This window comes from Patella vulgata, chromosome 4 (genome assembly GCF_932274485.2).
Source record: "Patella vulgata chromosome 4, xgPatVulg1.2, whole genome shotgun sequence".
NCBI classification, from domain to species: Eukaryota; Metazoa; Mollusca; class Gastropoda; family Patellidae; genus Patella; species Patella vulgata.
Window position 1 is genome coordinate 80423892 of NC_065882.2, and position 23250 is coordinate 80447141.

At 36.5% G+C, this 23250-nt stretch overlaps 1 protein-coding gene across 3 annotated transcripts in view; it reads left to right on the top strand.

Annotated features, from left to right (window-relative positions):
- Positions 1-23250, top strand: part of LOC126818114 (anoctamin-8) — a 54872-nt gene that overhangs the window by 17252 nt on the left and 14370 nt on the right. The window contains exons 1-6 of one of the 3 annotated variants that reach the window (XM_056100141.1): positions 5747-5943; positions 15301-15547; positions 16915-17150; positions 18717-18833; positions 20402-20526; positions 22726-22854. In XM_056100141.1, the coding sequence (XP_055956116.1) occupies positions 5832-5943; positions 15301-15547; positions 16915-17150; positions 18717-18833; positions 20402-20526; positions 22726-22854 (966 nt within the window). In that variant the 5' untranslated portion in view covers positions 5747-5831. Of the gene's footprint in view, positions 1-5746; positions 5944-15300; positions 15548-16914; positions 17151-18716; positions 18834-20401; positions 20527-22725; positions 22855-23250 lie in introns of those variants that run through there. The other 2 variants (XM_056100142.1, XM_056100143.1) reach the window with 2 other exon arrangements.

The following is a 23250-nucleotide window of genomic DNA, read 5'->3' on the forward strand; positions in this document are numbered from 1 at the left end:
TTTAATATAAGGCTGACCTTAAAAATATCTTTGTTTCACCAAACCCGACCCACAATCGAGGAGAAGGGTCGGTAGGTCGGCTTTTTTTCAGATTTTTTTTTTTAAGAGCTAATTTGACAGCTTGATAATTTTCCGGGTGCAAACATTCGTCTTATTTTATTGGCAAACAAATCAATGACATCGGGATTTTTCTTGATGCACGACTCGCACACAAATTGCGACAAACTCACGTTTGAAACTCCCTCAACGATCGTGCGGGTTGTGCCTTCATTTTTCTCGAAAACGGATATTGAAAATATCGTCGTCATGTTTAAAACTACGCCCCACAGACATAGAGGCAGAATCATTTCGTGGGAATGGACGTGCTTTCGTCTGCAACCATTTTGTTGAGAAGCGACACCTATGACGCTTTCGTCTTGATCAACCAGTTTCAATAATGAATCAAACCATAGCCATAGTAAAGGGAAATAACTCTCGTGATATATTTCAGGTTGACACACAAAATAAAATAAAAAGATCGCGGAAAAGTGCAATAAAATAATTTAAGTCGGGGGTGGTTTTAGTTAGTCTGTCGCGTTAGGCGAAACAAAGATATTTTTTAGGTCAGCCTAATTGAAAAGGTTTAATTAGTCTTTTCATGTATATTAGATGTTAACCGGAGTAGGACCACATTATAAAGCAATTGTTGGATATGGCAGCCATTTAGGGCAGAGATCTATTCTGGAAGTAAAGTAGACAGTTTTCTGTGTGAGACTTTAAGCCATGAAAAATTAGATATTGTCGAACAGATTCAGGATCAAGGACTTTAAAGTGCAACAATCATTCTGAATAAAAGGTGATATCAGGTGTTCCAAAACTAGAGTGGTAGAGGTGGTATCAGATCTTCTACGAAAAACAATTATTTATACAAGGATACTAATAAAAAGGAGAAACTATGTGAACTTATCAATTCCACGAAAAGTGGTAAACAGGTGATACAAAAATCACATGTGTTACTAGATGTTCTAGAAATATTTGTAAAAAAGAAATCATGCACATTTATATGAACTGCTCAATTGTATGAGAAGTAGAACCAGATTTCAAAGAAACCATAAGGCAAAAAACACAAGAAGTGTTACCTGATGCTCAAGATATTTATATGTGAACATTTCAAATACATCTATTACATATAGGTGTTATAGAAATCTATGTGATGTACCTCAAGTGTTACCAGTAGGTGTTCTGGAAACATGTATCCATGTAGCTATATGTACATTTATCATATGTGAACTCAAGGTGTTATTGTAACCAAATGAGAAAGGACACAAGGAGTAGTACTGAATGTTCTAGAAATATCTCCTGTAATCTGGAAAAACCTAGTAAGTCTGTTGAATGCTACTTTGAGAAAGCAAGGGAAAACTGTTTTGTTTCAGGATTAAGCTACTGAATATAAAATAAATTTTCTTTTTTTTTTTTTTTTTTATGAAGATAATTTCAGTGAAGGAGAAAAACCTATAGTATAGTCCAAATATGGGTCTATCACAATTTTTACCAAAATTTGTCTGAATAGGTTTTTCCCGATTACAGAAGACATGTATAAAAGAGAAAGTATTTTATACGTTTATAAATGTGATATGGTATATAAATAGAAAAAGCGCAACAAGATGACGAGATGTGTGTAAAAGGGATAATTACATAACGTCTAAATATGGATCTAACTCAATTTACGCTAAAATCTGATTTACTAGGTTTTTCGGGAATACAGGAAACATGTTAAAGAGATAGTATTTTATACGTTTATGTGATGTGATGCGCACTGAGATAGAGGTACATGTGTAAAAGGAATATTTACATAAACTGATAATATATAAACACTCCAAATACATCAAGATAAGTGATATCAGATGTTCTATAAGAAGATGGAGACCTAGAGAGGTGATTTACTTTAAACAATGGACTTTTTACAAGCTCAAGGTACAGCTGTTATATTTGTTGATTTTATATCTTTTATTTGTTCCGATATCTTATAACATATGGTGTCTCTTCTATCATTCATACAGCAATAATAATATATACATCTCTTTCTTCCTTTACATAATGGGGGGTTGGACGGCCGAATGGTTAGCATGTGTGTGCTGTATCATAAGGCCTGTCATTGAGTCAACTGGCATGGTTTCGAATCCCTGGTTGTACGTGACAAGGAGTAGGGTCACCTGTCCAACCTCGTGGGTTTTCTCAGGGTTCTCTGGTTTCCTCCCACTGCTAAAGACCCCTACGCGCAAGCAATTATGGAAATAAAATTAAACCATATGTTACTCCCGAAATGACCTAGTTTTTGTCAAGTGAACGTTAAACCCCATCTCTCTCTCTCTCTCTCTCTCTCTCTCTCTCTCTTTTTCTTCATTTACATAGGGGGCCCAATCCACATCAATATCGTCATATATAGCAGTTTTATTTCTTCCACATGGACAGGACCAAAAATATTGATTCTTCATTTATCCTGTTGATATGAATCGTGATACAAATCGCGTCGTAGCACCTGAATCGCAATACGTATCGTATCGTGACTACAGTGACAATACCCATCACTACTAAGAGATGAAGGGTCCTACTAGGTTCCCACTACCACGATTAGTGCTACGATGGAAATCGTGGAGTAATTGTGGTGATCCAATCAGGTCTTATCATTGTATCATTGTATCATCAGTCGTAGCTGTCATGTTGATCGTATCGAAACGTATCAGCACGTACCAGATTGTGGACAATCCTATCGTAACAAATCACACGACAGTGGGAACCTACACATAGCATCATTGACAATTACCCTTGACAGTTAGAACTCGAACAAGGGTTGGCGAAAATGTCGCTATCTGGGTAAAATTACCTCGTAACACTCTGCATGGTATATATGCATTGTCACTGACTCAGCGTGGTTTCGATTCCCCGGTTATACATCATAAGGAGTAGGGTCACCTGTCCAACCTCGTGGGTTTCCTTCGGGTCCTCCGGTTTCATCCCACTGCTAAAAACTCCTATGCGCAAGCGAATTATTGAAATAAAATTGAACCATTATGTTAGTTCCAAAATGACCTAGTTTGTGTTGAGTGGACGTTAAACCCCATTTCTTTTTCTCGTTTTATTCAATCAAAATTTACCTCATAGCATTTTACATGGTGTATGCTGAAAATTAGGACATTAAACTGATTTCATTTCATTTATGATATCAAACCTAGACAATTCTTGATATCAAACCTAGTCCATTCTTGATATCAAACCTAGACCATTCTTGATATCAAACCTAGACCATTTTTGATATCAAACCTAGACAAGTTTTGATATCAAACATAGACAATTTTATCCGATCAAAATTTATGTCATCAAACAATAGACCATTTTATCTGATCAAAATTTACGTCGTAGCCCACTGCATGGTGTATGCGGAAAGGTTGAATAAGTTAAACCCATGAAGCGGTATTACTCCATATAAAATGGTTTTCAGTCCATAAAAGGAAAATGATTATTGGCCTCCTGTCTGGCTCACTGTGGCTTTAAATGCTATTTTACTATCAAAATTGTGATAAATTAGAATTAATATAACGTCGGTGAAGTGTCAAAATGGTGTATCTGAGAATTTCTAAAGATTAAGAAATAGAACCTTTTGCATTTCAATATTTCCACAAATAAAGATACAACATTTGGACACATGATATTCAGAACAGTTTTAATTGGCGTAGAGATACACAGCTTAGACAGAAATGTGCTTTTTAATTGGGAGATTTTAAAAATGCAAATAAGGGTATTTGACTAATTTCCCGAGATACACCCTTTTGACGCTTCACCGCCGATAAGTGCTATATATATACATTTACTAAACATTGCTGCTAAATAATAGTCATTAAAATGGTGATAAATTAGAATTAATATAAGTGTTATGTATATACATCTACTAAACATTACTGTGAAATAATGGTTGTTATAATGCTAAACATTAACTGAAAGTATATTTTATGATATATAAGCTTACATGTGTATATATATTGTTACAATAAAATCAATATCTATTCTGACTGTAATATCTACCGTCCTTTTTCGAGTATAAATCTTTAATATACATGTAATTTAATACGATCATAATTCGGAAAGATAGATAATTATGAAGTTTGTTTCTCGTTAAAATATTTTTATGGTTATAGTGCAGGAAGACCACACATCACATTGTCATTAATGAGCAACCTAATAGACAAACATGTGAACATCTACATAAAAGCATTTACCAATCAAATTCATTTAGCCGTATGTATACTTTCTATGACCTACACTACATGAAGATCTGACCGGTTGTACTGGAAGGGTGCGTCAGGGGTCGTGTGAGCAGCTTTTGACTCTTTGATGTTAGACATTGATTAATCAATCAGCATTGATGTTTATAGTGGTTTACCCACATCGCACGCCAAGAACCCACCATAACAGACCGTTTCATTGGCTAATCCCTCCTTTCAACCAGAACGCTGGTAATATAACAAATCTTCCAAATCCTAGTGTAGTAAAGACAAGTAAAAAACAAATTAGGATCTGTGTTTTAATCCGATTGTCCCAGAAATGCAAATACTGTATAAACTTTCATTCAATATAGAGTAACAGGGTTTGACTAACTGAACGGTGAAATTGGGTGGTTTCGTTTCCCAGAACATTGGAATTCCCAGCTTGTATGTGACAAGGACTCTAACCCCGTGGGTTTTCTCAAGTTCCTCTAGTTTCCTCCTACTGATAAAGACCCATATGTGCATGTAAATTATTGGACCATATGTTAGTCTCGAAATGACCTACTGTTAGTTAACCTTAAACCACATTTCTCTCTTTCCATATCCAGATATACCTGACCAAATATCAGGCACTGATGGATAGTACATGTACCTGATATTTTCAACTCAGTGCCGTACATGTATTAATAATATCAATAAAAAACACAAACCAGTGCTGGACAAAATGACATGCACCAGAGGTTTAGTGCCTGACAAAACCCTGAATCTGTGCCAGACATTGTCTGTGACAGGTGTCTTATTTCCAGGCTTGATTATCTTTTTAAGAAGTATATTATTAGTCAAAAGAATTATTCAAATTGTTTAATCCTAGTATAGATTATGAACATCATTCCATATTTTCCTGTCCAGCTTCATCGGTTTTCTCCGGGTCCTCCGGGTTTCCTCCCACTGCTAAAGACCCCTACACTCTACTGAATTATTGAAATAAAATTGAACCATATGTTAGTCCCAAGTGGACATTAAACCTCTTTTCTCTCTCCAGTGCCAAGGAAAAGTGACTAGTTGTTTGGATGGTACGAAAAATGTGGCCTTGTGCATACATTGTACCAACCAATAGCTGCATGTTAAAGATCCCTGTACAAATGAAAATCAAAATAATAGTAGGCTGTAACATAGCAATGCTGATGAGCAAAATTTCCTTCATCATTCGTATGCCTGTCTTCATTGGCCTGGTCGGTGCAGAAAAGTAGGACACTAGACCTCATTTCATTTTGCAAAAAAAAAAACTAAATCGTCTCAGTTGATTGTTCACAACTATAGCTCAGTATAGATTGCCGGTTTTACTGGCTAAAATCAATGGGTTTTCACCCGGGCTTCTCTCTCACAGGTGAACAGATGTTTCAAATCTATGAAAAGTTTCTCCAGTGAAATCAATATATATATATAATATATATATATGTGTGTATAAAGGTATCGCCGACAAATAATTACTGTAAACTGACTGAGTAGAGCGTGGAGTAACAATCGACAGTATTCTCATAATTTCATACATCAATTTTCGTTTTTTTGGTTGCGTGCATACGTTTCAATATGGCTATGCCTATGCATACCGAGAATAATGGTAGTGCTAGCACCCCTGTACATGCTGAGAATAATGGTCAAGCCCCTGTGGATACGACGAGCATTAAGGATAACGATAATGGTTTGTTTTGAATTTTAATTTTCTCCTATGAGATTACAAAAAGTTGTTTGGTAAATTTATACTAATATTTGTGACTGTCGCCTGTCTGTCTGTTAGGGTAAGTGGCTACACTAGGTTGGTCCCCAGGTTGAAATTTGGTGTATAGGGGTAGCTCCAACCGGGCAGTAACATGAGCCAGTTGGCGTTAGACTACCACCTCCGTTTTCGGAGTTATAATACTTTCAACCCATGCAGCGGCGGGTCATCCGCTAGTTAGTGCATAAAAAGTAGGATGTTAAACCTCATTTCAGAGATTTTATAAGATAAAAGTTTTGAATGTTATAATATATCACTACAACTTGGGTATCATTTAGTTGTGTTGTTTAAACAGGAGTTTCTGTATTTCATGTTTAATTTCATATCATTGTTGCTTCGGTTTCCTCCCACTGCTAAAGACCCCTACGCGCAAGCAAATTATTGAAATAAAATTGAACCATATGTTAGTCAAGAAATTACCTAGTATATGTCGAGTGGACGTTAAACCACCATTTCTCTCTCTCTCTTCTGCAAGTTCTTTTTATTTACTTATAAGAATTAAAAGTGGGTAAGACGCTGGCTCGCTAGCCTGGAGATCGGGTGTTCGATCCCTGCATTGGCCGAGAAAGTTCATCCAGATTTTCCGGCGTGGTTTCTCCTTGTCAGTGATGCAGGACGAAGGGCCTGGCAGGGACGGCTCTCTAGTCGTTGGGATGGGACGTGTACATATTAGCGTGCACGTAAAAGATCCCTTGGCAGTTGGAATTCGATATTAGAGTAGGCCGCTGCCTTTGCAAAATTTCCCTCATAGCACACTGTAAGGTGTATGCCCGTCTTCATTAGCCCAGTTTAGGAGCATTTCATATAAGAATTAATCTAGCTTGTATATGTCTACTAATCCTTACAGTTTATAAAGAACTGTAAGTAAGGATTTGGGATTTGTACAATTTAATCATGAAATTTCTGTTAATTACTTTTAGAGTTATTGACCTTGCTAATTTTGAAAAAAAAACTTGTTAACACCCTAGCAACAAAAGGGAGGTGGGCAGAGTGGTGTAATGCTTTAGATCTTAAGGTCTGTCATTGATTCAAGCGGTAGTAAGTGACAAGGAGTAGGATTGCCATTCCAACCTATCCGTTTCCTCCCACTGCTACGGACAAGCAAATTAATGAATAAAATTGTGCCATAAATCCCCAAAATGACATAGTTTATGTGTGTGTGTGTCTCTCTCTCTCTCACATTGAAGGTGTATTACAGGTGGATATATTTGATTGGAAGTGATATATTTGAGAGTGAAGAAGTCTAGCCATCAATTATTGTTTTAACCTGACCAACTGTTATTATAAATATACAGTCATTCAGTGCATTATTGATTTATTATTTCACCAAATAGTCAAATTCTCATTATTTTTTTATCGACAAAAAACATGACAAACCTGCTGGTGACAGTGTCTACATGTTCTGTTACCTATTGACCAGGCAGGTCTGTTTTTAATGATTCATGAAGTTCTTCCGGTAATCACTGGATACATGTAGTTCTAATAAGCACATATCATACAATCAAATTATATTTAATTACTGTCAGAACCCATAAATGACATTTCACACCATTCATCTTCGTTTCTTTGTTTCAAGTTGTGTTTTTCGCGGTTGAAAATGGGCGTAATCTAAAAGGTGTTGTGACCTTGAACGTCAAGTCATGTATAGGTCCGCATGGGTGACAAAAATTACTTACCGTACTTCTGTTGCTTGTTTTTGTTATTCAAAAACAAAATGCGCACAAGGAAAACAAACAGATTAAAAAACAAAGAATTTTGCATCGGAAGTAATAACTGATCTGGAAATAAATCCACCTTTTACTTAAATTTACCCCTCTGCATACTATTTTATGTACATAATTACAATCAATGCGATATTTTTTGTATCCAAATAAACCCCTTTATTTATTTTTGCAATAAAGTTGCCATAGAAATTGATACTGTGATTTCATCAGTGAGGCTCTTGATTTCATACATCTCAGTGAGACTCAGTGATGGAAAATTTACTGCGGATCAGTTTGACAATTACTATTCTGCTCCGATTGGGCTAATGAAGCTAAGCATTTGCTACACATTGTGCTATGAGGGAAATTTTGCCCGGGCAGCATCACTAGGGCCTTCTCTTATATCGAATTCCAATTACCAAGGGATACACGGGACCTTGGTTTTTCGTCCATTCCAAACAACTAGACAGCTGATACAGTTATAAATATTTCTAGACATAATATACTTGACAGTAATTATAATATACATAACAGTAATTAGGGAGAGGGGTTTTACATAGGCTAAGCCTGTTCCATAATCCCATTCAGATATCCTTGTTTTGAAAAAAAGCCCCCCAAAAAACCCCAATAATAACAACATGTAGACCAATCAGGTTTTTTGTGTGATCCGAACAACTAGGTCATTAGCCCAGTTGGTGCAGAAAAGTAGGATATTAAAACCCCATTTAATGTCTGTTTATATCAACCTCGAGTTTAATACAGAGTTATAAAGAGATATTGTATTCTATAGAATTATGTTCTGTATATAATTTAACACTTGATAAAATTTCATAGAATTGCTGTAATTAAAGCTAAATAAAGTATTTAAATATGAAAATTTCTTATAAAAGAACTTCTGAAGCAGAATGATATTGACATATATATATCATAAACTTTCTGAATTTTCTGAACGGATGACGGATAAATATGGTTGGGGATCCATCATAACTATTATCTAATTATAATGATACCTAAAATATTCGGGGGGTTGGATGGCTGAATGGTTAGCGGGCGCGCGCTGTATCATAAAGTCTGTCATTGAGTCGACTGGCGTGGTTTCGAATCCCCGGTTGTACGTGGCAAGGAGTAGGGTCGCCTGTCCAACCTCGTGGGTTTTCTCCGGGTCCTCCGGTTTCCTCCCACTGCTAAAGACCCCTACGCGCAAGCGAATTATGTAAATAAAATTAAACCATACGTTAGTCCCAAAATGACCTAGTTTGTGTCGAGTGGACGTTAAACCCCATTTCTCTCTCTCTCTCCCCTAAAATATTCTGTATATTTTACCTATATGAGTGCAGGGTTTGGTGTCACAATGTTGTTTTCTATGGACGCTGGCTCGCTCTAGCCTGGAGGTCGAGTGTTCGATCCCTGTATTGGCCGAGAAAGTTCATCAGGATTTTCTGGGGTGGTTTCCCCTTGTCAGTGATGTAGATTGAAGGACCTGACAAGGACAGCTGTCTAGTCGTTCAGATGGGCACGCCATACAGTGTGTCAAGAAGGGAAATTTTACCTGCGAAGGGATCTTTTACGTGCACACAGGACCTTGGTTTCTCGTCCCATCTGAATGACTAGACAACTGTACTTGTCAGGCCATCCGTCCTGCACCACTTACAAGGGGAAACCACACCAGAATATCCCAGTGAACTTTCTCGGCCTACACTGGGAGCGAACCTGCAACCTCCAGACTAGTGAGTCAGCGTCTTAGCCACCATGGCTCCCTTTCAGCCAATATGGTACAATAAATGAGAGTGCACTGTTCCATGGGTAGTAGTTCGTAGTTGTCTGTAGCATTATAGCTGACAATGACCCCAGCAAAATACTCTGTTCTCATTTGGCACCCAATTGAAACACTATTGTAGCAGAGATAGAGAGAGAGAGAGAGAGAGAGAGAGAGATAGAGAGAGACTCAACACAAACTAGGTCATTTTGAGACTAACATATGGTTCAACTTTATTTCAATAATTCGATAGCCCGTAGGGGTCTTCAGCCGTGGGAGGACACCTGAAGACCCGGAGAAAACCCACGATTTTGGACAGGCAATCTTTCTTCTTGCCACGTACAACTAGGGATTTGAAACCACGCCAGTTGACTCAATGACAGACCTTATGATACAAAGCACACACGTTAAGTAACCATTCAGCCATCTAACCCCCCACCTATTGTAGGTGACATTACTTACATGTTTTCTTGGTATACAGAACCTAATTTCTATTTAGTCTAGATAATAAAAATCACTGATAATTTCATTAAAATAATCTCCATGGGGTATTCTAGCTGTAGACTACATTCCATGCGTAACTAACATCCAGGGAGAGGATTCTGCTATTTGTGTGTATAAGATATGTGTGTTATTGAAATAAAACAGCATGGAATGTGGTTTTATGTCCCCTGATGTGGAGAAACTGCACTAGAAAATCTTGAGGGATACTGGATACATCAATTGGTGCAGAATAGTAAGACACTACTAACCCACTGTCGGATTAACAATTAGAAAGGTACCCTTAGGGCCAGCCAAAATTCCAGACCACTAAACAATAAAGTAAAAAAATTTGTAATCTAGCTACTGTAATCTTAGAGTAATTATAGTACTTTAAAAAAAAATGGTTCTGAACGCTTTTGTAATAAATTTTCTGTTGTTAACTTTAACTTTCTTCCTTTTATCAGTGAACCCAAAATACCTGGGGGTTTTCAGGGACAATAGAGCCTTAATTCAGGACTGGCTAAACCCTATTTCATTTCTCTAGAAATAAGTGTATCACTGTTTTATGAATTTGTGGTAAAGGTTATTTGAAGCTGGACTTCAAAAAAAAATTGACAAAGAGTAGGGTCGCCTGTCCAACCTCAGACGTTTTCTCCGGGTCCTCTGGTTTCCTCCCACTGCTAAAGACCCCTACGTGCATGTGAATTATTGAAATAAAATTAAACCATATGTTAGTCCCGAAATGACCTAGTTTGTGTCGAGTGGGCATTACACCCCGTTTCTCTCTCAAATTTCATTTCTCTTGTACTCATAGCCCACTGCATAGCGTATGCTCATCTTTATTAATGTGATTAGTGCAAAACAGTAGGACATTAATTAAATCCCATTGCATTCATTTCTTTTTTTTTTATTCTTATTCCATACAAATGTACATTTATCATAATTATCTCTTTCTTTACAAGCTACAATATGCACATATCAAAATATTCTATTCTTTACATATTATCAAACAGAGCAATCATATTCCATTTTCTATTAAAGATATGCATATTTCCATTTTTCCTATATATGCATTCATTTCATTTCTGTTATTAAAGAACATTTTTAGTTCCAAGGTTTTATGTCGTCTGCCTGACAAGGATAGCTATCTAGTCCTTCGGATGGGATGAAAAACAGGTCCTGTGTACACAATGGCGTGCACATAAAAGATCAGTTGGAATTTAATATACATGTTAGAGTACGTTGTAGTGCCACTGTCCGGGCAAAATTTCCATCATAGGACATTGTATGGCGTATGCCTGTCTTCATTATCCCAGTCAGAGCAGAAAAATAGGACATAAAACCCAATTTCATTTCATTTACATGTGTGTCATCTGCCAACGATTGCAAAAAAACAAAAATGTCAGGGATATTGTTTAAAGATACATTAAGTAAGGTTTAGATAAAGAGCTGGCCATTCTTGCTATAATAGTTCCAAAATAGATAATTTAAAATGAATAATTTGACAATTTCATTCAAATTAATCTATTGCGAGAGAAGATATTAGCATTTGAAGGTTTGACACGATGTGTGCAAATTGCACAGTGCAATTATTTTAACCACCGTACTAGTTGTTCGAAGCTCTCCTTTTTAACTTAAATCAAAATATGGCTGAACTGTTCTAATTTATTTAATATCAGAGAAATCTGATGCCATCGAGAGTTGATTATGGCCTGGATAAGTTAATTAATGTCTAATTGATAATTTAGAAAACATTTCAGGCCTAAAGATAGACCTGCAATAGGCAGATTTAGCTCTTGCATAATGTATGTTTACGCATCCGTTAAACACCAACTAGTAAGCAATTGCATACTGATACTGTATATAAGTTTGTGTGTACAAATACACACAGTATCAGTATAATAGATAAAGTTGACTATTAATATAAAATAGGTTTAATATCGTTGTCGGCAACAGGTGATAATATTCAGTTACTATGGTAATCAATATTTTCACATTCTTTCTGGTAAAGTCAATGTTAGAGTTTTACTAGACTTGACAGCAGACGGACGGCGACATACTACGACTATTAGTCATCAATATTTACTGTTTTCACAAAATTTGCTGTTTCCGCTACTGAAAGAGAGAGAGAGAAATGGGGTTTAAAATCCACTTGACACAAACTAGGTCATTTCGGGACTAACACATGGTTCAATTCTATTTCTATGATTCGCTTGCGTGTAGGGGTCTTTAGCAGTGGGAGGAAACCGGAGGACCCGGAGAAAACCCACGAGTTTGGACAGTTCCACACCTGAAAGATGGAATTCACTTCCAATTCAACTAGGTTTTTTTACTTTATTGTCAATCTTCAAATCTTTGCAAAATTCATTACAAAAATTGTCAAATAACTTACAGTCAGTGAACTTTTGTATATAGTTTCTGTATGCGTTATGAGTACGTTTTGTGGATTTTGCGCTATATAATTTCACATATTAGTTTTATTAATTTATAGGTGAACTCAGTGTTTTCAGGAAGCCATGATGGTTCCATGAGTAAGCTTGTTCCTGAAGCAACATCCGCATGTTTTACAACATCTAGACGTTGCTAGACTGGTCTGCAATTCCCTAACTTATAGCTCTATTATCTCCCTTTTAACACAGACATGTAACAACAGCATCCAATCAGAGGTTGTGACACAAACACACTCAAATCAAACATGGCGACCTCCACACAAGCCTTGCAGTATGCTATGAGAGAACTTTTGCACGGACATGACATACACTTATTTGGAATGGTCTAAGGCTTGCCCTTTAGATCATAAGGTCTGTCATTGAGTCAAGTGGCATGGTTTACATTCTCTGCTTGTGTGATAAGGAGTAGCGTCAACTGTCGAACCTCATGGGTTTTCTCTGTGTCCTTATGTTTCCTCTCGCTGCTAAAGACCCATATGCACTAGCAAATTTAACCCTGTCAGTCCCAAAATGAACTAGTTTGTGTCGAGTGGATGTTATGGCCTGTTTCTCTCTTCCTCTGGCGGTCACGGTGGCTAAGTGGGTAAGACACTGGCTCGCTAGCCTGGAGGTCAGGTGTTCGATCCCTGCATTGGCCGAAAAAGTTCATCCAGATTTTCTGGCATGGTTCCCCCTTGTCAGTGATGCAGGATGGAGGGCCTGACAAGGACAGCTGTCTATTCATTCGGATGAGACGAAAAACCGAGGTCGCGTGTACACATTGACGTGAACGTAAAAGATCCCTTGACAGTTGGAATTTGATATAAGAGTACGCTGTAATGCCGCTGTCCAGACAAAATCTCCTCGTAGCACACTGTATGGCATATGCCTGTCTTCATTAGCCCAGTTCGGAGCAGAACAGTAGGACGTTAAACCCCATTTCATTTCATTTCATTTCTCTCTCCCTCTCTTGTTTTGTTTTCAGATGATTTATAACATTTGTTAGATAATTACACGTTGTCTAGAGGGAGCCACTTGTCCCAGTTCAATTTGCATAAAACTACAAATGAGCTAGAATATATGACACATCATAATAACATAGCCAGCGTTAATTTCCCTGATGGTTTGTCGATATTCTACAGGAAAGATAAAACTTCATAAAATCCTAACATTACTAGAGTTATATGTCACACAAACAATAAACCAGATGGATTTATATAAGCTTCATCTGATTCCAAATATCATATTGTATTAGTATGTTACATGATTTTAACAATATGAGAGGGAGAGGGGGGGAGAGAGGGAGGGAGAGAGAGACCATATGCTAGTCTCGAAATGACCTAGTTTGTGTCGAGTGGATGTTAAACCCCATTTTTCATATCTCTCTCTTTCTCTCTACCTCTCTCTCTCTCTCTCTCTCTCTCTCTTAAAGGGAGGTAGAGAGAGACATCCACTCGAGTCAACTAGGTCCATTTCTAGACTAACATATGGTTCAATTTTATTTCAATAATTCGCTTTAACTCCACTCAACACAAACTAGGTCATTTTTTGACTAACATATGGTTCAATTTTATCTCAATAATTCGCTTGTGAATAGTGGTCTTTAGCAGTGGGATCCAGAGAAAAACCATGAGGTTGAACAGGCGACCTTACTCCTTGTCACGTGGTTTGCCCACCTCCCCATATGATGACTTTTGTTGCTAGAGTGTTCACAAGTTTTTTTTCAAATTGAGCAAGGTCAATAACTCTAAAAGTAATTAACAGAAATTTCATGATTAATTTGTACAAATCCCAAATCCTTACTTACAGTTTTTTTATGAAATGTAAGGATAAGTAGACAAAAGCAATATACAAGCTAGATTAATCATTATAAGTAAATAAAAAGAACTTTCAGAAGAGTGAGAAAAATGGGGTTTAACGTCCACTGAACACAAACTAGGTCATTTTGGGACTAACATATGGTTTAATTTTATTTCAATAATTCACTTGCATGTAGGGGGCGTTAGCAGTGGGAGGAAACAGGAGGATCCAGAGAAAAACCACGAGGTTGGACAGGCGACCCTATTCCTTGTGAATCGAAACCACGCCAGTTGACTCAATGACAGACCTTATGATGCAGCATGCACACGCTAACGATTCGGCCATCCCTGCGCTGTCTCTAAAACAATTAACAATAAAGGAGATGGATTTATATCACCTTAAATCTTGATTCCAGATATAATATTGTATTACATGTAGTATCGTTACATGATATTAGCACTATAGGAATCCCCTGCAATAGTGAAGGATGAATCTCTAATAGTAATATCAGTCCAAAAATGGTTCAATTATCTTCAGCATTTACGCAGATAATATATGGAATTAAAATTTCAATTTCAAGCTACATGTTGTTTAGTTGACTGACATTTAAGCTAGTTGACCGACATTTTCAGTCCTGAATCAACGATTTTAATCGAAAACACAAAGTGATTTATTAGGAGTATTTATTCCACTTCCATTTAAAGATGCATTACGTAAGATTTAGATAATGAGCTGACAGTTCTCGCTATAATAGTTTAAAAATAGATAATGAAAAATGAATATATTGGAAAATATATCACTGTTACACCATAATGACAGTTGAGTTCGAAAATCGGATCAAACTGCCTGATTGGCTGCTCCTCTTTCGCAGATAGTGTAAAAGTATGTACATTGTAATACCAAGGTTGTTGACCCTCTAGAGGTCACAATTTTTATCCAATTTTAATGAAGCTTTCAATACTTATGAGTATGGCCCTGTATTGTATGAAAAATCTTTCTTTTTAATTTTTTAGCTTGTTTTCTGTCCATCGCTTGCAAAATGTTGGCGTATCTGGTTTTGTTCTTCAATGTATTAACACAAATTAAGTTTATTTATCCCTTTTTTTTTCAGCATATAAAATGTTTGGGAAACGGTTTGCTAATACAAGTCGATTAATGGTTTCCAGTAAAGTCTGGCAGAGGACCATCCCAACGCAGAACTGTGATATCCTTCTAACATTTCCCGCTAAAACCGATGACTCCACGTTGATGTGGCTTCTAGCAAGATTAAAATGGCGAACACCAGAGATTGTTGTGCACGTGAGACACCATAGTAATTCAGGAATCTATGGCTTTTATATGACTGCTACTTATGAAAAGTAAGTAATTTGAATTATCTGTTTTGCCGAGGGGTTGGTTGGTCGAATGGTTAGCACATGCTGTATCATAAGGTATGTCATTTAGTCAGCTGGCGTGGTTTCGATTCCCCAGTTGTATGTGACAAGGAGTAGGATCGCCTGTCCAACCTTGTGGGTTTTCATCCGGTTTCCTCCCACTGCTAAAGACCCCTATGCGCAAACAAATTATTAAAATAAAATTCAACCATGTGTAGTCCCAAAATGACCTAGTTTGTGTCAAGTGGATGTTAAACTCCATTTCTCTCTCTCTCTAGAAATGGAAATCAACTGTTTTATTACACCATTAAACACCAGATCTCTCTCATTCAAATAGTTTTAATTTTCCTCAAAGGAAATCAAAAGATATTTTATATTGTTTTGATATTTATGACCGTTGTTGAAGACTTCAATCTCCTTTTATTCTGTTGTCAGTCTTCATAAAGAAGCAATTTTACATCAGCATCAATTGAAATATATCACTGATTCCTTCCCACGTACAAACTGTGTGATTAAAGATTCCTACCCACGTACAAACTGTGCGATTAAAGATTCCTTCCCACGTACAAACTGTGTGCAGGGCATCACACATGGGGGTGTCCGGAGGGGGGGGGGGGGGGGGCCGACCCCCCCAATTGTTTTTTGGAGGGGGTCTGAATATACTTGGAACCCCCCCCCCCCCAAAAAAAAAAATTTACATAGTAGGCCAAAACTCCTATTTATTTACAACAATTATTAGGATTAGTTAAGATTCTATCTGTATAAAACCTGTACATATCCCAATATGGTTTATACTGCTAAAATAAAACACAGAGATAATCATCCTGGGAACATGTGTGAAGTGAAAAGTACCTGTGTTCCATAAAATTGTGTCTAGTTAGCCTGTCAGTAATATTTTGTTAATTTTTTTCTGCCACTTATCAGAGTGAATCGCATGTAGGTACCCAAAAACATAACTGCCTAAACCAAATATTTATCGCCCGCTCAGCCACCAACGTAACCATAATGCTTTTGCACGCGGTGTCTTGGTAGACAGCATGGCCACATGGTGTTTGTTTATATTTTTAGGGGTTTTAAAAAATGGGTTAGGGTTAGGGGTTAGGGTTGTGGACCCCCCCCAATATATATTTCACGGCTACGCCTCTGACTGTGTGATTAAAGATTCCTTTCCACATGCATAGTGTTTTTTAAGTAATTAATGTTGTTTTTTCGGTATTTACTGATTTTTCTGTATATAAGGTTTATCAAATTTATTTCAGTATTTTTCGGTTTCGGATTTCTTCAGGGTTTTTTTTTTCGATATATAGTAAATTGAATTTTGATTAAATAGATCATCTATTTTATTTGTCCAGTTTATTAAAAGGAGCCGAAGATCTTGCAATACAGAAGCCACTGAAATCAGAATATGGCGGAGGTTTGAAGGAATTTACGTTCGAAGATCAGGAATGTTTCGCAGGTATCCAGGATGAAAAAGCTTTTTTAACTAGTCAAGAACGTCAAGCGATATTATATCACATGTTGAATAATCTCCGGGCAGAAGAAGGGGAAGAATTAGAAAAGATAAAGTTTTTAGAAGGACAACCAATTGGTAAGTGTTCGAAGGTATCCTTTGGTATGTATGCTTGAAAATTAAATCATAATAAATGTTATGCCATACCATGTCAAAACAAAGTTTTAATAAAATATATTGTGTCCAATGCTAGGCCGAGAATTCTGCCGAATCATTTTTTTTCAAATTCGAGTTGTCGAGGGATCTTTTACATGCATGCCAATGTGTTTCCTGGTGGACCTGTTTTTTGTCCAATACGAACAATTCATCACACTTTTCTAGTAAAACAGTTAAAAACATCAATTTGAACAGGAGCCACAGTGGCTCAGTGAGTAATACATGGTCTCGCTAACCTGGAGGTCCCGTGTTAAATCCCAGTGTTGGCTGAGAAAGTTACTGAAATTTTCCTATGTGCAAGACAGAGGGCCTGGCAAGGAACAACTTATGGGACAAAAATCTTGGTCCTGTGTAGTTAGAATTCGATATAACAGTAGGCTGTAGCGCCACTGTCCAGGCAAGATTTTCCTCATAACAGACTGTGTCATATGGCATATACCCGTCTTCGTTAGCCCAGTTGGAACAGAACAGAACAGTAAGACGTTAAAACCAATTTTATCTCATTTCCATTTTCAATTTGAAGAATATGACTAATTTATTGGGAATTTAGCTAAATGTATCAACATTAATTACCAAAACAAAATGATTTTTGATCTAAATTTTATTCAACCTTGTTATTTGATCAACAATATGAATCATTATGATTCACAAATAAATGGCTTGATTTAATCCGAACAAAATACATATAGCCATTTAGTAACATATGCTACATGTACATGTAGTTTACTGAGTTGTAAAGTGTTTGCAACTTTTCATTTTTGAAATTTTTCCGTCTCATTCCATCAGATTGCAAAAACTGTATTATGATTAAAACAGAATGCAGAACATACTGTCACCTGACTATTGCATAATAATAGTGTCCAATTTACAGTTATTTGATTTCCTGACCACTGTTCAATTAATCATTATACATCAATAATCAATCAGTTGGGTTTTTTATTTTTGAACAGTGATCGGGAAATTAAACGCTTGAAAATTAAATGGTCAAATGATTTTGGGTGATCTTAGACGATTTTTACTAATTTTCAAATGAAGATTTGGTATTTAACGAATGAAATTAGGGTTAAAAATACACAAGATTAAATGCTATCCAGGCTGCAGTGACAATTGAAGGCCTGGATCTTGGTTATTTGTTTATTGGTTGTTTGTGATATCATCAAACTGTAGTCCAGGACCCTGTTTCTCAAAATCTTAACTAAAGATAGAATCCAAATTTTAATATATACATGTACTTCAATTTTGATTGGCTAAGCACTAAAATCAATCTGATATTATCCAATCAAATTACTAAAATTTGGATTTTATCTTAGTTAAAATTTCATGAAACAGGCCCTAGTTTTTGTAAAACTGCCTGCTTAAATAATGATAAGAGTTATGCCCTTTAATTTTCGGTAAAAAATGTCTGACAAGAAAAATTTTGAAATCCCAACACTGGTGTCACTGTCTGTACTTTCAATCTCTCTTAAAATGATTTCCTCTCTCTTTCAGTGCCATTATTAGAATCTAAGAAGATTATTTCGCGAGTCTTCCCACTTCACTGTAGTGAGGATCTGTCATATTTAAATAAAAGCTGGGTTCAGGCTTTCTTTAAACCACAGCCATTAGGTAAGTCTTTTTTTTATCAAATGGGAACATGATTTTTTAGTGAAGATTTCTTTTTCATGGGATTTACTCAGGGTTCTTAATTCATTTTGAAACGAACCAGCCAGAATTGGCTCAAATGAGGTCCCGGTTGGAACTGGGTTATAAAATTTTAAGCTTCCATTCCCTTTAATATAACCAGACATCAACAAAAATAATTCTTGGTAATTTCATCGTTAATTCACGTACCGGCTTGAAATTCATGTCAGTAATATTCCTGAATAAATTACTGTATTCGTTTATTTTACTGATGGATATAAGTTCATACGGCAGCGTGGTATTTCTTCAAAACACAAATTGTACTTTTCCTCGATGGTCAGAAGGGTGCCAACATGTGAAGTTGATTAGACTGATGGTTCCTGCAACTTGTTGACTATACATGTATCATAAATTCTTCATGCTTGCAGGAATTATTTTAATACCATCTGATGAAGATGTTATCTAATCCTCTTGTCTATATAATTACAATACGATATGGATATCGATGTTAATTAATCCTGTTGTCTATCTATATAATTACAATATGATATGGATATCGATGTTATCTAATCCTGTCGTTTACATAATTACAATATGATATGGATATCAAAATCTGAAATCATAAACTGTGGTAGTTAGATGGGGAGATGTCTATTTAGGGAGTGGGTCACATGGTACAGTCTGATAGTTACGTAAGAGAGAGAAAGATGGGTTTAATGTCCACTCGACACAGACTAGGTCATTTCGGACTAACATATGGTTCAATTTTGTTTCAATAATTCAGTTGTACGTAGGTGTCTTTAGCAAGGGAGGAAGCTGGGCGACCCAGAGAAAACCCAGGGGGGTGGACAGTTGACCCGACTCTTTGATACTGGTAGTTACACTCCTGTATGATAATATATATTTGCATTAGTTGCTATAACACCTGAAGTGTATCTGATTTACCTGTGGATAGAAGTTTCAAATTCGCTCTGATCCTTATATCATCTTGAACCAAACCATGTGACAAGGAGTGGGTTTTCTCTGGGTCCTCTGGTTTCCTCCCACTGCTAAAGACCCCTACGCGCTAGGGAATTATTGAATTAAAATTGAACCATGTGTTCGTCGTGAAATGACCTAGTTTGTGTTGAGTGGACGTAAAACCCCATTTCTCTCTCTCTCTCTCTCTCTGAACCAAACCATAACATGTATTCTCTGTCTGTCTTTATTAGCCCGGTAGAGAAAAGTGGGACTAAAATAAAACCTGTTTACGTAATTCCTGGATGTTGAATAGTCGAATGGTTAGCGTGGGCACGTTATATCATAAGGTCTGTCAATGAGTCAGCTGGTGTGGTTTTAATTCCCTGGTTGTACATAACAAGAAGTAGGGTCCCTTGTCCGTGTCCAACCTCGTGTGTTTTCTGTGGGTCTTCCGGTTTCCTCCCATTGCTAAAGACCCCTACGTGCAAGCAAATTATCAAAATAAAATTGAACCATATGTTTTTGTCGAGTGAGGAGGTTCAACCCCATCTCTCTCTCTCTCACATAATTTCTATTTGTTATTTATATTTCAGGGCCAATCTGTGAATATTTCGGTGTAAAAATAGCCATGTATTTCGCTTATCTAGGACATTATACCATATCACTAGTTGTGCCGACCATTTTAGGAATGTTGTTATGGATCATACAAGGCAATCAGGTATGTCGTCTTTCTGTTTAGTTCTAGACATTTTACTTATCAATATTTACTTTGGCATGATTATTCACAAAGTTGTTAATATTTATGTGTACTTCGGCACAGTTGCATTTTCGAAATGTGTGCTTCAGCCTATGTTTTCTCAAATTGTATTTATCAATGTGCACTGCTGCCCAAGTTTTCTCAATTTATGTATGTTTACTGTACCCAAAGTTTTCTCAAGTTGAATTTATCAATATACAATTTAGCATTCATCAAATTTATGTTGAAATACCATTTTATGTTAAAGTACTATTTCATGCTAAAGTACCATTTCATGTTAAAGTACTTTTCATGAGGGTCAAAAATTTACAGGAAAAGAAGATATTAAAATAGTTGACAGAATTCCTGTGTTTATTCTTATCTATTCATCCACTACTTTCCTTAACTATTCCCCCTTCCCCTCACCCCTCCCCTCTCCCTCTCCCTCACCCCCCCCCCCCCCCCCCATTCCCTGCTAGACATTTTATATGCATTGATAGCCCAGGGCCAGTTTCACTAAACAGAGCAATATAAAATCATACTTAAAAAAAATTTCCGACCATATCTAATTGTTCACAGTTTAATCCATATGGACTATTTAACATTTGATTGACAAAAAAACAAAATTATATAAAAACGGTAGATAATCTACCATCTTGGATTCCATTGGATACAAAAGAGGCCTATCAAAAATATTTACTCGGCACTAATAGGTGGCACTGGTTTGTTTGTATCATCTGCAGTGGATGCTGCATTTTGTGAAATTTTTAGTTGATCATAACTTTTAAATACTGAACAGTAGTACTTCACCGTTTTTAGACTCATATTAAAGCTCACCAGAAAAGCTTCATAAATTTTTTTAAATAATGCAAGTAATTATGTCAACATATCCTTTCCATAAGAAAACACAATCCTGAATGTCAATGTTACCTGTGACAGGTAAATTTCAACGTAAGCGATTTCTGCCCTTCTCTGTGAGTGATCGTAACTTTCCACCAATAAAACATCTGTGACATTATTTTAGTCTTTCTGCTTATATTCTAGTCTATATTTCGAATACTCACGGAGAACGACGGAAATCGCTATTGTTGAAATTTACCTGTTGCAGGTAACATTGACATTCAGGTTTGTGTTATACGATATGTTGACATAATTACTTGCATTATTTAAAAAAAATCATGAAGCTTTTCCGGTGACCTTTAATTTATAAGACATTCGGTTTTTACAATGTTGTAGTTTACATGTACACAGGACTTAAAATTGTTCAAACGACCATCAGCTGCTTTAATCACAAGCTTTTCGTCGAGAAATTTGTATGATTTTTATAGTAAATGTCATTTAGCGAAATGGGTCCCAGTGTCAAAATTATCACCTTTTATTCTTCTTTTCTTTTCTTTAAATTTATAAGTTTCTTCTGCTTTTTACTTTATTTTTATATTTTGCTACATGTATATTAGAATTGAAGGTAAATTTGTATATTTGGAAATTGTAATCCAACCGGCTTAAAACACTTCTAGACAATTTAAACAGTTTGTGTCACAATATCTCATGATGTTAAACGGAGGTCATTGGCCTTGAAATAAGGCTCCTGTCACATAAATTGTCAGGTACAAATTAAGGCATCATCAGGTATGATCATTATGACATCTTGCCTTTCATCTGTGTTTTTAATGATTTTTATAATGCTTCTGACACCAAGTTGAAAATTCCAGGTACTAGGTCATCAGGTAAAACTAAAATCCGTATTTTCAGGCCCAGTAAACAAATGGGGTGTTAGTATGTGATCTTCTTTCATGATGAAATCAAAGATTCAAGGATTAGGAACGTGACAAACATTGTTTGTATCTGAGGGATAGAGGTGGGGTGCTCATGACCATAGCATCCTCATATCTGAAGTGGGTACTCATGACCCTAGCATCCTCATATCTGAAGGGGTGCTCATGACCCTAGCATCCTTATATCTGAGGGGTACTCATGACCCTAGCAACCTTATGGATGGGTACTCATGACCCTAGCCTCCTCATATCTGAAGGGGTGCTCATGATCCTAGCATCCTTATTTCTGAGGGGGTGCTCATGACCCTAGCATCCTCAAATCTGAACCTAACATTCTCATTGTCCACACTGCTCTGGCCGCCAGTTCTGCTATCATTTAGACAATTTCTGTGACAATATCTTCTAGGCGCCAGTTCTGATTTATAAAGTGAAGAGTTTAATAATTCCATGTTCGGGACTATCAGGAATTTATTCAAGTCAAGCATGTAGCGTAAACCGGACATTTTCAGAAGCAGACCATATACACGGAACAAAGGTAATAGGCTATGGTTGCGAATTAACTTTCTGAGAATGCTAAGGGACCAATTTCTCAGCTGAAAAAAATTTGAAATAATCAATGATTAACATTTAGTCAATGAGTTAGCTTTCTCAGAATGCTAAGGGGCCAATGTCTCAGCTGAGAAATTTGGCATAATCAATTTAAGGATTATATACAGAATGATTAACTATTGGGTAACTTTCACGGAATGCTAAGGGAGTATTTTCTCCGCTGAGAAAATTTGGAATAACCAATTTTGGGATTATAAATGGAATGATTAACACTTTGCGTGTACTAACCAAATAAGGCTTGAATGAAATGAATTAACATGTAGAGGTTGGTTAACATAATCTTTGTAAACAACTAGTACCACTTCTAATCTTTTGACATAGC